The sequence below is a fragment of the Labeo rohita genome, chromosome 25 (assembly GCF_022985175.1).
Source record: "Labeo rohita strain BAU-BD-2019 chromosome 25, IGBB_LRoh.1.0, whole genome shotgun sequence".
Classification (NCBI taxonomy): Eukaryota; Metazoa; Chordata; class Actinopteri; order Cypriniformes; family Cyprinidae; genus Labeo; species Labeo rohita.
Window position 1 is genome coordinate 28,347,852 of NC_066893.1, and position 15,195 is coordinate 28,363,046.

The 15,195-nt window shown below is 30.5% G+C and overlaps 1 protein-coding gene across 1 annotated transcript in view; it reads right to left on the minus strand.

Moving 5' to 3' along the window:
- The window catches only part of prtgb (protogenin homolog b (Gallus gallus)), a 32,192-nt gene that overhangs the window by 14,314 nt on the left and 2,683 nt on the right, over positions 1-15,195 (minus strand). Inside the window, exons 3-9 of the mRNA XM_051099393.1 lie at positions 6,154-6,298; positions 5,777-5,910; positions 5,379-5,675; positions 3,805-3,964; positions 3,480-3,727; positions 1,807-1,971; positions 1,410-1,724 (exon numbers count right to left, since the gene is read on the minus strand). Of these exons, the coding sequence (XP_050955350.1) occupies positions 1,410-1,724; positions 1,807-1,971; positions 3,480-3,727; positions 3,805-3,964; positions 5,379-5,675; positions 5,777-5,910; positions 6,154-6,298 (1,464 nt within the window). The remainder of the gene's footprint in view (positions 1-1,409; positions 1,725-1,806; positions 1,972-3,479; positions 3,728-3,804; positions 3,965-5,378; positions 5,676-5,776; positions 5,911-6,153; positions 6,299-15,195) is intronic.

Genomic DNA, 15,195 nt, shown 5'->3' on the forward strand with positions numbered 1-15,195 from the left:
GCAAACGAATCAGTAAGAATTGGCCACGATTTATTAAAATATGGAAACGAATTAATACAAATTGGCCACGATCTATTAAAATATGGAAACGAATTAGTACAAATTGGCCACAATTTATTAAAATATGGAAACGAATTAATACAAATTGGCCACAATTTATTAAAATATGGAAACAAGTTAGTACAAATTGGCCACGATTTATTAAAATATGGAAACGAATTAGTACGAATTGGCCACAATTTGTAAAAATATGGAAACGAATTAGTACAAATTGGCCACAATTTATTAAAATATGGAAACGAATTAGTACGAATTGGCCACAATTTGTAAAAATATGGAAACGAATTAATACAAATTGGCCACAATTTATTAAAATATGGAAACAAGTTAGTACAAATTGGCCACGATTTATTAAAATATGGAAACGAATTAGTACAAATTGGCCACAATTTATTAAAATATGGAAACAAGTTAGTACAAATTGGCCACGATTTATTAAAATATGCAAACGAATTAGTACAAATTGGCCACAATTTATTAAAATATGGAAACAAATTAGTACGAACTGGCCACAATTATAAAAATATGGAAAGGAATTAGTACGAATTGGCCACGATTTATTAAAATATGGAAACGAATTAGTACGAATTGGCCACGATTTATTAAAATATGTAAACAAATTAGTACAAATTGGCCACAATTTATTAAAATATGGAAACAAATTAGTACGAATTGGCCACAATTATAAAAATATGGAAAGGAATTAGTACGAATTGGCCACGATTTATTAAAATATGGAAAGGAATTAGTACGAATTGGCCACGATTTATTAAAATATGCAAACGAATCAGTAAGAATTGGCCACGATTTATTAAAATATGGAAACGAATTAATACAAATTGGCCACGATCTATTAAAATATGGAAACGAATTAGTACAAATTGGCCACAATTTATTAAAATATGCAAACGAATTAGTACAAATTAACCACGATTCATTAAAATATGGAAACGAATTAGTAAGAATTGGCCACGATTTATTAAAATATGCAAACGAATTAGTACAAATTGGCCACAATTTATTAAAATATGGAAACAAATTAGTACGAACTGGCCACAATTATAAAAATATGGAAAGGAATTAGTACGAATTGGCCACGATTTATTAAAATACGGAAACGATTTACTAGATGGTTCCATGAAGAACCTTTAACGTCCATGGAATCTTTCCATTGCACAAAAGGTTCTTTTGATTTTTTAAAGGTTTATCACACTTCAGAATGGTTTTTTGGGAAACCAAAAATGGTTCTGCTATGGCATTGCTGCAAACCCCCCATATTTTAAAAGTGTAGTGTCACAAAACAGATGGCTATGGGCCAAAATAAGGCTGTTCCAGGTTTCTTCTCTCACCTGTGGTGCTGGATGTTTTGGGCGTGCGATGGGAGTTCCAGGCGGACGGTTGGCTCCAGCCCACTCGGGTCGATGCAGACATGCGGATCAGGTAAATGGTGTCGGGCTGCAGACCCTGCAGAAGGTACTGGGTGCAGTTCTCACTCGGGACGGGCAGCTCAACGGAGATAACCTGGTCGTCCGTGGCTGTACGATAGGATAGACGGTACGCAGACACTCGTCCGCGGCTGAGTTTGGGAGGAAGCGGCTGCCAGGACACCAGGATGTCGGTGGGACTGCGACTCGTCAGGCTCAACTCAGGGGTACGGAGGGGAACTAGGGATGAAAAACACATTTTACAGGGAGAGTTTTCTGGAAAATGTAAGTTTTGGGATTGTCTAGAAGTCCACAAGCTCACCATCCTCCAGCGTGTGCTGCGTGACCTGCTCTGACATGCGACTGGCGCCCATCGGCATGTAGGCAACGATATAAAATGTGTAGTTTCGCGCTGGCTCCAGATCGTCCACGATGTGGCTGGTTGTGTCATTCCCGATCACAGCCTGATACTCTTCGTTGTTTAAACCTGCAAAGACTCTAGAATTAGTGCTGTTTCTAATTCAGTCAATTACAATTCTCCACAATAATGGAGATAATTGAGATCTCACACTTGGACAGCTATCAAGTTAGATTCCTGCTCTGAGGGCTTCCAAACAAAAGCAGACAAATGATATCACTCTAAAAACCAAGTTAAGACAGATAAGCGTGAGCTTGAAGGGGCGGGATTTAAGGCGGGACTTGGTTCTATGCATCGGTTGTTGATTCGATGTTGAGATGTGGGTGTGGCACTCAAAAGTGGAGGTGGATGAGCGTGAGCTTCAAGGGGCGGAGCTTAAGGCAGAGCTTGGTTTTATGCATCGGTTGTTGATTGGATGTTGTGTTTGTGGCACTTAATGGAAGAGGATGAGCACGTGTTTGGCGGTGTTGAAGGTAGGGTGTGGCAATCAAAAGTGGAGGCAGATTAGCGTGTGCTTGAAGGGGTGTGGTTTAAGGCAGGACTTGGTTCTATGCTCCATTGTTGATTGGATGTTAAGATGTGGGCGTGGCACTCAAAAGTGGAGGTGAACAAGCAAGTGCTTGAAGGAGTGGAGTTAAAGGCGGGACTTAGGTTCTATGCATTGGGTGTTTGATTGGATGCTGAGATGTGGGTGTGGCACTCAAAAGTGGAGGTGGATAAGGGTGTGCTTGAAGGGGCGGAGTTTAAGGCGGAACTTGGTTCTATGCTCCGTTGTTGATTGGATGTTGAGATGTGGGCGTGGCACTCAAAAGTGGAGGTGAGCAAGTAAGTGCTTGAAGGAGTGGAGTTAAAGGCGGGACTTAGGTTCTATGCATTGGGTGTTTGATTGGATGTTGAGATGTGGGTGTGGCACTCAAAAGTGGAGGTGGATAAGCGTGTGCTTGAAGGGGCGGGGTTTAAGGCGGGACTTGTTTCTATGTTTCGTTGTTGATTGGATGTTGAGATTTGGGCGTGGCACTCAAAAGAGGAGGTGGATAAGCATGTGCTTGAAGGGGTGGCGTTTAAGGCGCGTGCTTGAAGGGGCGGGGTTTAAGGCGGGACTTGTTTCTATGCTTCGTTGTTGATTGGATGTTGAGATGTGGGCGTGGCACTCAAAAGAGGAGGTGGACAAATGTGTGCTTGAAGGGGTGGGGTTTAAGGCGGGACTTGGTTCTATGCTTCGTTGTTGATTGGATGTTGAGATGTGGGCGTGGCACTCAAAAGAGGAGGTGGATAACCGTGTGCTTGAAGGGGCGGGGTTTAAGGCGGGACTTGCTTCTATGCTTTGTTGTTGATTGGATGTTGAGATCTAGGCGTGGCACTCAAAAGTGGAGGTGGATGAGCGTGAGCTTGACGGGGCGGAGTTTAAGAAGGCATGACTTGGTTCTATGCATCAATTGTTGATTGGATGTTGAGATGTGGGTGTGACACTTAAAAATGGAAGCGGATGCGGATACTTGAAGTATCTGGTTGAAAGTCAGTGTCAACTAGACCAGCACGAATCAGCTGGGAATTTCATGCCAATTCTAAATGCTCACCCTCAGACTTCATGTAGTGTATGGAGTAGGCAATGACTTTATCCGCGTTGTACTGTGGTCTTTCCCATGCCAGTAAGATGGCTGAGCTCGAGATGGTTTCTGCATGGACATTACGTGGAGCGCTGGGACGGTCCTCTGACAGCACCACAATGAGACGGGACGTGGACACAACTGAACCTTGAGAGTTCTCCGCTTGGCACTGGTAAAAGGCGTCATCTTCTGGAATGATCTGGGTTATCACCAGTTTACTGCCACACAGTTAAGGGACATATGTTAGTATTACAACAGATTATGACGTTTACTGGAGGTATTTCTCTGTACGTACTTATTGTACATCTTGGTACGTCCGTTGGAGTGGATCACCTGACCGTTCTTAAACCAGGTGATTCGGGGAGCAGGTGTCCCTTCGGCCTGACAGCTGAAACGGGCCGTACCAGCTCTGGGTCGGGTCTGACTCTCTGGTTTCTCCACTAGAGTCGGAGGAACTGCAAAAAAAGGGTGAAAATGCATGGAGAACAAAGATTTAAGGACTATCCAAGAACAATGACTATAAATACAACATTTTAATAATCATTAAAGACTAAGTGAATAGTGAAGTCCACATATATACAATAATGACAAAGAAAAGATGTTGTTGGAACCATTTTTTCCCAGGTGAAGAACAATAAAAACACTGAAGGCCAATGAGAATCCATCTGATTTAAAGTGCTCAACAAGCAAATGATAAAATTGCAGCACAAGCTTACAATATAAAGAATGTTACTGTTGAGTTGGTGACAAAGTTATTGTTTTTTATGTGAACACTAGTATAATTATTGGTAAATACATCATTCTTGGTGTGAACACTAATACCGTTATCAGTGTGAACACATATTGTTAATTCTTTTGTTCTTGATGTAAACGCTAATATAGTTATCCGTAAAGTTACCATTCTTGGTGTGAACACTAATAAGGTTTCGTTAATATTTTGATTTTGATGTAAACACTAATATAGTTATCCGTAAAGTTTACATTCTTGGTGTGAACACTAATACAGTTATTATGCTTATGTAAATGCTAGTATAGTTATCTGTAAAATTATTGTTATTGGTGTGAACTCTAATTATCATTAATATTTTTGTTATTGATGTAAATGCTAGTATAGGTATCGGTAAAGTTACCGTTATTGGTGTGAACATTAATATAGTTATTAATATTTTTGTTATTGATGTAAACGCTAATATAGATATTCATAAAGTTAACATTCTTGGTGTGAACACTAATATAGATATCACTAATATTTTCGTTCTTGATGTAAATGCTAGTATAGTTATCGGTAAAGTTATCGTTATTGGTGTGAGCTCCAATATAATTATCGTTAATATTTTTGTTATTGATGTAAACACTAATATAGTTATTATACTTACCGTTAATAAATATTGTTAATTCTTTTGTTCTTGATGTAAACGTTAATATAGTTATCCGTAAATTTAACATTATTGGTGTGAACACTAATATAGGTTTCGTTAATATTTCGATTTTGATGTAAACGCTAATATAGTTATCAGTGAAATTATAATTACTGGTGTGAACACTAATATAGTTATCATTAATATTTTCGTTCTTGATGTAAATGCTAGTATAGTTATCTGTAAAGTTTACGTTCTTGGTGTGAACACTAATATAGTTATTATACTTATCGTTATCGGTGTGAACACATTGTTAATGCTTTTGTTCATGTTGTAAATGCTTATATAGTTATCATCAATGTTATCCTTTTTCGTGTGAACGCTTATATAGTTCACGGTGTAATTGCTAATAGTTATTGTTAATGTTCTTGGTGTGAACATTAATATAGTTATGGTTGTAGTTATCATTTTTGTTGTGAAAGACCACATCAGTTCTTTAAACATCTCTTACCAAGTACGGTGAGGTTTCCGGCCGCTATGGTGTAGTTGCGTGTTCCCGGGGTCGTCGCCCGGCACAGGTACGTGCCGCTGTGCTGAGCTTTGACGGCAGAGATAATCAGGTTCCCGTTTCCCAGCACTCTGGCTCCGGACACGTCTATGGGTTTAGAGTCGGCCCGGCTCCAGGACACGAGCGGCCGAGGGTTTCCCTCCGCCAAACATTCCAGGACCACAGATCTATGCAGCCCAACACTGATGTTCTGCGGTCCTGCTATGATATGTGGTTTCATGAGAGCCCTCGGACCCAATGCTGGAAAGAAAACGGAGAAGATTTAATGGCAAGCTACTACTTCCTATATTTCAGAAATGATTCTGATAATGATCACTGTTTATTATCATACAAACACAGACCTGGGATGATGATCAGCTCGGCCTCTCGGCTCCTGACTCGACTGGCCATGTTTGTGGCTAAGCAGCGATAATTCCCAACATCCCTCATTGTCACATCGCAGATCTGCAGCACTCCATTTGGCAAAATAGTGATTCTAAAACAAACAAAAGTACATGCGTTTAGGTTGAACCAGTGATTTTAAAAATAACATTTTTTAAATTTTACATTTTTAAAAATTAAATTTTAAAATATTCAAAAAATGTTAAATTATATATATTAAAATATTTATATACAAAATATTTAATATTAGTTTTAGATTAATTCTGCTTCAGATGAAGTTAATTACTCATGTGAAGTAATATATTCTGTCATTTTTTTGTGTTTTTTAATTGCACACCTGTCTGAATCCAGAGGTAGAGATCTTTGGTTGTGTTCCCAGCTGATAACCGCTGGTGTTGATCCACTGACGGCACAGGAGAATCTGGCCACGGATCCCAGCGTGACTTCAGCAAGGACAGGGTGAGCAACAAACAACAAGACATCTGTAAAAGTCAATGGAAGAGAGAGAAATCACTCATAACGAAGACTGAAATGTTGAAAATCAACACCGCATGCTTTTATATGTCCATAAACTGACATATTTTTGTGTGAAAAAAAAGTTATTATAGTTACCTAAAACAAAAATAAATAAATATTCAAAATAAAATAAAAACATTTAAAAAGCTAAAATATTTTTTTTATTTAGTTTAACTTGAGGTATTAAAATGAGTAAAAATGCAACTAAAATAAATTAATAAAAACTATATAGACACATAAAAAAATGACACAAATATAAAATTACTAAAATTTAGCTGAAATTAAAATGAAAATACAAAAAAAAAAAAAAAAAAAAAAAAAAAAAAATATATATATATATATATATATATAAATGGTTCACAATAGGGATGTTATAGTTATCTAAAACATAAATAAATAAATAAAAATATTTTTAAAAAACTGTAAAAAATACAATTTCTCATTTTAATTTAACTTAATTTAAAATGCAACTGAAATAAAATTAATAAAAACTATACAGACACATTAAAAATCAAATAAAAATGACAAAAACATAAGATTACTAAAACTTTAACTGAAATTAAAATGAAAACAGAAAATATAAAAATAAAAACAAATTAAAATTATTAATACAATTTATAAAAGTATCTCACTGATACTAAAAATAAAGCATTAAAAAATGAAAAAAAAAAAAAAAAAAAAAATCAGTTACTTGGAATAAAATACACAATTAAGACTTATGTTCAAAATCAACATTGCATCCTTTCATATGTCCATAGTCCAAAGTGACATATTAAAAAAAACAAAAAAAAACAAAAAAAAAAAAAAAAAAAAAAAAAAGATATAAATGGTTCACAATAGGGTTGTTATAGTTATCTAAAACATAAATAAATAAATAAATAAATAAATAAAAACATTAAAAAAAAAACTGTAAAAAATAAAAGTTCTCATTTTAATTTAATTTAGCTTGATGTATTAAAATGAGTAAAAATACAACTGAAATAAAATTAATAAAAACTAAATAGACACATTAAAAAAATAAAACTTTAACTGAAATTAAAATGAAAACAGAAAATATATTTTAAAAAATTCTAAATATTAATTAAATATATAATAGTATCTCATTGATACTAAAATAAAGTTACTTGGAATAAAATACACTTAAACTAAACTAAAATAAAATATTAAAAAAGTATACTTATCTAGTTGCCACCTGTTTAATTTCAGTCAACATTTCTTATTTTCATTTAGTTTAACTTGATGTATAAATCAAAATCAAATCAAAATGATTCAAACTTGAATTAAAATAAAAAGAAATCTAAATATAAACAAAAACTAATTCAAAATATTAATAAAAATAACACTGGCTCACAAACATGTATAAAGCAGGCTCTAGATCAAATTTAATATTGATCTAAATTTGCATTATATTTATTGTTTATTAAGAGACTAGCTGATTTTTGGACCAACGTCAACAGCAAATGGTGAAAGTTCTTGGCTTTCCTTCAAAATCAATATAAACCCCTTTAAAACGAATCAGTTTACAGACACAGACGAATCCAGCATAATCAATAATGAGGTCTGAAAGATAAAAGTAAACGCTAACCAATAATACAAGACGATCGGACTGTCCTCCCTTGTCTTTGTCTTTATAGTGACAATAAATAAAAACGTAAAAATAAATAAATAACTTTGGGGGGAAAATATTATATATAAATAATAAAGAAAATTAAGTAAAACCAGTGTAGCCTGTTTAGGTTTCAGTTTCTATACTGCAAAATAAAATAAATAATAATAATAATAATAATAATTAAATAAATAATAATTAAATGATTAAATAAAAATCAATTTCTAAGGATACATTTCTAGAAATAAAATACATTTTTTTGAAACTTCAGGGGGGAAAAAATGATATATAAATAATAAAGAAAATTAAATTAAGTTCAGTTTCTACACAGCAAAACCTAAATAAATAAATAAATAAATAGCTACTTCAATAAGTAAATAAAAATGAATAAAATATAGGAAAAATTCAAAAAAAAAAAACTAAAAAAAAACAACAACAACAACAACAACAAACAACAACCACCACCAACAACAATAATAATAACAATAAAATAACATAAAAAAAAATAATTACCACTAACTTACAATCAGATAATGTGCTATTCTTGTCTTTGACTTTATAGTGACACAATAAATAAAAATTAAAAAAAATGAGTAAAAAGCAAAAACCTAAGGGAAAAAAAATATTATATATAAATATTAAAGAAAATTAAGTAAAATAAGTGTAGCTTGTTCAGGTTTCAGTTTCTACACTGCAAAACCTAAATAAATAAATAAATAAATAAAAAATGAATAAAATATAGGAAAAATTCTAATAAAAAATAAAATAATAAGAAATAAAACATAAAATAATAATAATAATAATAATAATAATAATAATAACAATCAGTGTTTGTCTTTATAATGACACAAAAACAATAAAAAAAAAAAAAGTAAAAAAGCAAAAACTTTAAGGAAAAAATATTATATATAAATAATAGCCGTTCCAATCTTAACCGTGATTGGTTGTCTGCTAAGGGCCAGAGTGCACAATAGCCAATAATAAGCAGCTGCTCTAATCAATGAATCAATGGACCAATGACAGTGAATAATGACCCTTTATAGATCAGCAGGAATCAATGGCGCATCTGAACGAGTGTGTCAGTATGCATGTTACTGTAGGCAATGAACAGACTCATAATGCAGCTTGTAAAGTGAAAAAACGCTGTTGGAAACACCTGAATGAATAAAACGAGCAGCCCATATCAATGCACAGGTGATGTAATGATCACACGTCTGTTTCTTCACCAATTTCACAAGCAGCACTCGGAGAAAAGCAGGGTTTTTCCACATCTTCAGAACGATAACATTAAGACTAGGCATTTCGAGTGACTCCAGCCCCTCATTTTACCCATAAGGCACTGGGTTTCCTCCCCCTCGTGTTCCTGCTGAGTCCAGCCAGAATCCTCTAAAGGTAATCAATGAAAGTTCAGCTGCTAGAAGACGAAGGGAATTAAAAAGCTCCTTTATTTACATGTGTGGATTAATTACCACTAACTGACAATCAAATAACACGCTGTACTCGCTTTATAGTGACACGCTTCAAAATTACCTTTACGTACTCGTGAACAAACATTTATTCTGCACAGAAAAAAAAATACAAAAAAGGAACAATCCTACAAAAATTATAAAAAATTAAATAAAATAAAATAAAATTAGTTGTTCCTCCTTTTATACTGACATGTTTTAAAATTACCTTTACTTACTCTTGAACAAATTAAACATTTATTTTTTTCACAGAAAATACAAAAAACAAACAAACAAAAAAAAAATCAATTAATAACAGGAAAAATTTTACAAATAAATGAATAAAATTAATTATCAATATGCTGTTCTCCTTTTGTGACATAGGTTCAGAATTACTTTTACTACTTATTTGTGAACACTTATTTTGCACAGAAAAAAAACAAAAGTAAAGTCCTAAAAAATTAAATAAAAATAAAATAAAATATAGGAAAAATTCTACAAAAAAACCAACAAAACAAAATAAAATTTATTAATTAAAAATTAATTACCACTATACCACTACTACCCCTACATATATATATATATATATATAGTAAAATCAGTGTTCAGGTTTCAGTTTCTACACTGCAAAAAATAATAATAATAATAATAATTAAATAAAATACAATAAATTAAAATAAATAAATTAATAAATCATAATAATAATAGTAAAAATAAATAAATCTAGGAACATTTCTAAATAACATAAATAAATAATGTGCTATTCTTGTCTTTATAGTGACACAATAAATAAAATTGTAAAAATAAACAACTTTGGGGGAAAAAAGTATTATATATAAATAATAAAGAAAATTAAGTAAAACCAGTGTAGTCTGTTTAGGTTTCAGTTTCCACACTGCAATAAAAAAATAAAATAATAATAATAATAATGATAATAATAATAATAATAATAATAAATTTATGAATTACCACTAACTTATAATCAGATAATGTAATGTAATAATACTAAAAAATAAAGGATCTTTAAATGTAGTATTTTTGTTTTGTTTTCCAGTAAATCAAGATACAAGCAAAAATTGTTCAGGTATTAAGGTAATTTTTTTTTTTTTTTTTTTTTAAATGTACCAAAATTAAGTGTGTTTATGCTTATAACAAGAAAAATAATATTAATTCAAAAAGATTATTTGCAGATATTTGCTCTTCTTTTAAAGAACTGAATCAGATAAAGACTTTATATCTTCTATCATTTTGCTTCTCAAGTTAATGTACATTGATTTAGAAAAGTTTAGATATTTGTACCAGAAAACAAAACAAAAATACTAAGAAAATCAATATTTGCAGTTAATTATTTTGCTCACTTAAATACACACAGCTTCAGTAGATTTGGTTTTTGTAAAAACACACAATATTACTTTACAGATCGTATCTACAGACGTTAAACTGGTTACACAGCTGTTGCTGTTCAGAGAATAAAAGTGCAGATATCTGATATCCTTCAAACAGATGATAAAGACAGATAGTTTACAACCAGTAAACACACATTCATACCTTCATACTGCATCATTAACATATGTACCATTATATTTACATTAAAGTTCAAAATATGTCATGATACTGCCCTAGTAAATGTGCACACAGAAATACTGTGGTAGTTTTTGTGTCAATATGTGATGAAAGCAGTGAAATCAACACACAAAACCACCGAACCCCCAGTATTAAATCAGGCCTCTTTAGGGTGTGTGTGTGTGCGTGTGTGTGTGTCTGGTCAGCTGGGCTGTAAAGGCCAGATCAATGCCTAGGTCAAACAGCACAAAGGTTTCCTGCCAAAGGTCAGAGGTCAGTCAAGTCCGTCTGTCCACCCAATTTCAGTCAGAGACACTGATTAAATGGGTTTAAGATGTAAACAGCCAGGGATTCTGTCTCATTTATACATGGATTCTAATACTGCTGTTAAAATACCAACAAAATAGTTCATTTCCAGGCTTAGAAAAACAAATCTAACATTTAACTTTGAGAAGAAGGAACTGAAAACCAGTTTTAATGTGAAATGAGAAATATATATAATATATGGAACTATAGGGGTGAATATTACTAAACCTGTCAATAAAAGACTTATCAGAATTTTTATTTTATTTTATTTTATTTTATTTTATTTATGTTTAACTTGTATTAAAATGACAAACCTTATTTTCGATATATTTATTAAAAATTAGTCATTGTATTTAGTTTGGTTTAAGCATCAAGATACTATTATCATTTATTAATATTTTTAAGCTTTTTATTTTTCTATTTTCTAATGTTTTTTTTTTTTTTTTTTTAAATATGTCTTTATAAATATGTATTTATTTGTGGGTGTTTTCAGTTAAATTAGTACAAGTTTTTAAATATTTTAAATGTATTATTTTAATTCAGTTTATTTTATGTTCATCAATTTTATTATTTATTTATTTATTTATTTGTTTAATTTGTAATAAAATAGTATCACAATGCCAAACAAGCCTTATTTTTGATATTTGTATTAAATATATATATATATATATACACTACCGTTCAAAAGTTTGGGGTCAGTAAGACTTGTAATAGTCTTTAAAGAAGTCTCTTATGCTCATCAAGGCTGCATTTATTTAATTAAAAATATAGAAAAAAAAACAGTAATATTGCAAAATGTTTTTACAATATAAAATAATGTTTTTTATTTTAACATACTTTAAAATAGAATTTATTCCTGTGATGAAAAGCTGAATTTTTATCAGCTGTTACTCCAGTCTTAAGTGTCACATGATCCTTCAGAAATCATTCTAATATGCGGATTTATTATTAGAATGATCAATGTTGGATAATATCAACAGTTGTGCTGCCAAATATTTTTTGGAACCTGTGATTTTTTTTTTCAGGATTATTTCATGAATAACAAGTTTAAAAAGTACAGTGTTTATTCAAAATATAAATATTTTATAACAATGTAAATTATTTATTATTAACTTTTAATGAACTTCATACATCCTTGGTGAATAAAAGTATTAATTTCTTAAAAAAAAAAAAAAAAAAAAAAAAAAAAAGACACAATAAAAATGTACTGACCCCAAACTTTTGAACGGTAGTGTATATATATATATAATTTTCATATTTTTCTTCTGGTTTTGGGTCAAATGTGCATGTTATGCATGTTTTCATTAGATTTACATATATTAGTCATTGTATTCAGTGTTGTTTAAGCATCGAGATACTATTATATTTGTATTAATATTTTGAAGGTGTTTGTTTTTCTATTTTCTAATTTTTTCATTTTTTTAAATGTATTTATAAATATGTATTTGTTTTCAGTTATTTTAGTACATCAAATTTATTCATATTTTAAATATTTTATTTTAAATCTGTTTATTTTATATTAATCAAAATAAATATTTTCATTTTATTATTTATTTTATTTTATTTTATTTATGTTTAATTTGTAATAAAATAGTATCACAATGCAAAACAAGCCTTATTTTCAATATATTTATTAAAATATATATATATATATATATATATATATATTAGCATCGAGATACTATTATATTTTTATTAATATTTTTAAGCTTTTTATTTTTCTATTTTCTTTATGTTATTATTTTTTAAATATGTCTTTATAAATATGTATTTATTTGTTATTATTATTTTTTTTCAGTTAATTTAGTACATCAAGTTTTTTAATATTTATTTTAATTCAGTTGATGTTAATCAAAATAAACATTTTTATGGTTTTGGTTTTAGTCAACTATGACAACACTGGTTGTATTCATATGCAACTTTGAGCTTTTCCTTGAGATTTTCACAAATCAGATCTGACTTTCAACTTGTATTTGAATTTGATCTTAAATAAGTGTGTTCTTCATCTGAGAGGAAGAAACCACAGAAGAAAACCAAGGTTTTACATCAACACAATCAACATTACCAAGCTGCTGCCTGAAAACCACTTTTTCAGCTGTTGTTCAACTTGATCTCTCATCTCAAACCCCTCCAGCGCCTGACGGCTCAAACAAAACACCGCCTGCTCCTCTATAGAGCAACATTAGTGAATGGATCTCATGCATGAGTCAGGCCAGAATAAAGCCTGTCCCACAACCCCTGTGACCTCTGACCTCTCCCATCGGCCTCTGGACAGACGGCCAGTGAAGCAAACCAACACACCTCCTCCCTTCTGCTCCAGACCCTTAACCCTTCACATGCTGACTTATGAAGGGCATCCTGGGTAAATAGTTGGATTATTTTGTTAAGTAGACTTTGCTGAATTTTAAATCAGATACATAGTTTATAGTTAGCAATGATGGTTGACCCAAATATACACATATATGATCCACAGCTAATGCAAATGAGAATATCTAGAAAGCATATTTTTTAATTTTATCTTAATATTTACTGGTTTATGCTGGTAATAATAATTTCAGTAATAATTTCAAAACAATAACGCCTGATTAATCACACTGGCCAATATAGTAGCCCATCTAATAATCTAAAAATATCTAATAATAATAATAATAATAATAATTAAAAATAAATAAATAATATATAATTAAAATTAATTTAAAAAATAAAATTAATAATAATAATAATGCCCAGTAGTGTTATTTCAGTATCACTAAGACACTGTTATATTTTTATTAATATTCTGAATTAGTTTTTATTTTTGTATTTTCTGTGATTTTTTTTTTATTATTTGTAGTATTTTTTGTGCTTTTGTCATTTTTATTAGTTTTTTTTTTTTTTAAGTTTTAGTTATTTTAGTACATCAAGTTCAACTAAATGAAAAGGAGAAATTTTGCCTTGGCATCTAGCAGAAATAAGTTTATAATAATAATAATAATAATAATATCTAATAAAAGTATCATTCAGACACCTTTATATGTTTATTAATAGTTTGTAATTTTTGTATTTTCTGCTTTTTTTTGTATTTTTTGTGTTTTTGTCATTTTTATTAGTAGTTTTTTATATGTCTATATAGTTTTTATTCATTTTTATTTTTAGATTAGTTTTAGTTGTTTTAGTACATCAAGTTAAACTAAATGAAAATGAGAAATTCTGCCTTGGCATCTTGAAATAAAATATTAAAAACTTGAAACTTATTTTATTATGATTTAAATTTCATTTTTAAAAATTTCTATATTTTTAAATATTTTTTTATTTTATTTAAAAAATATTTTATTTTATATTTTTAAATATTTTTTTATTTTATTTAAAAAATATTTTATTTTATATTTTTAAATATTGTAATATATTATTTTTATTATTATTTATATTTCATTTCCTAATATTTTTATTTTGAAATATTTTTTATATTTTAAATGATTTTATTTTATATTTTTATATAATGTTTTATTTTAAAATAATTTAATACTTTTATCTTATTATGATTTCTATTTAATTTTTTAATATGTTTATATTTTTTATATTTTATTTACTATTCATTTACTATTTATTATTACTTTTTTATGGCTTCAGTTTTAGCTAGCTATAATAACTCTGTCCAATCTATTAGTCTATTACTACAAACAGCCCATTCTAATGTGTAACGTCAAACCCCCAAACCCAAACCTCACATCACCATCAATATCTTCCACCTCAGAAGTTTCTCCCCATCATCCCTGATCTCACATAGGAGCAGCATTCAGCTGTGCTTGAACTTGTCTGGTCTCTTTGTGAAGGTCAGGCCTGAGCGAGTTCAATAGGCACAGCTGTTTCTCTATCCACAGGTTCATGGCTGAACAAACGGCCAACAGCAGAGCCTTTTCTGCCCCTGTCAGAGGGCAGCCGGGGCCACGCGGGACAAAAGAAG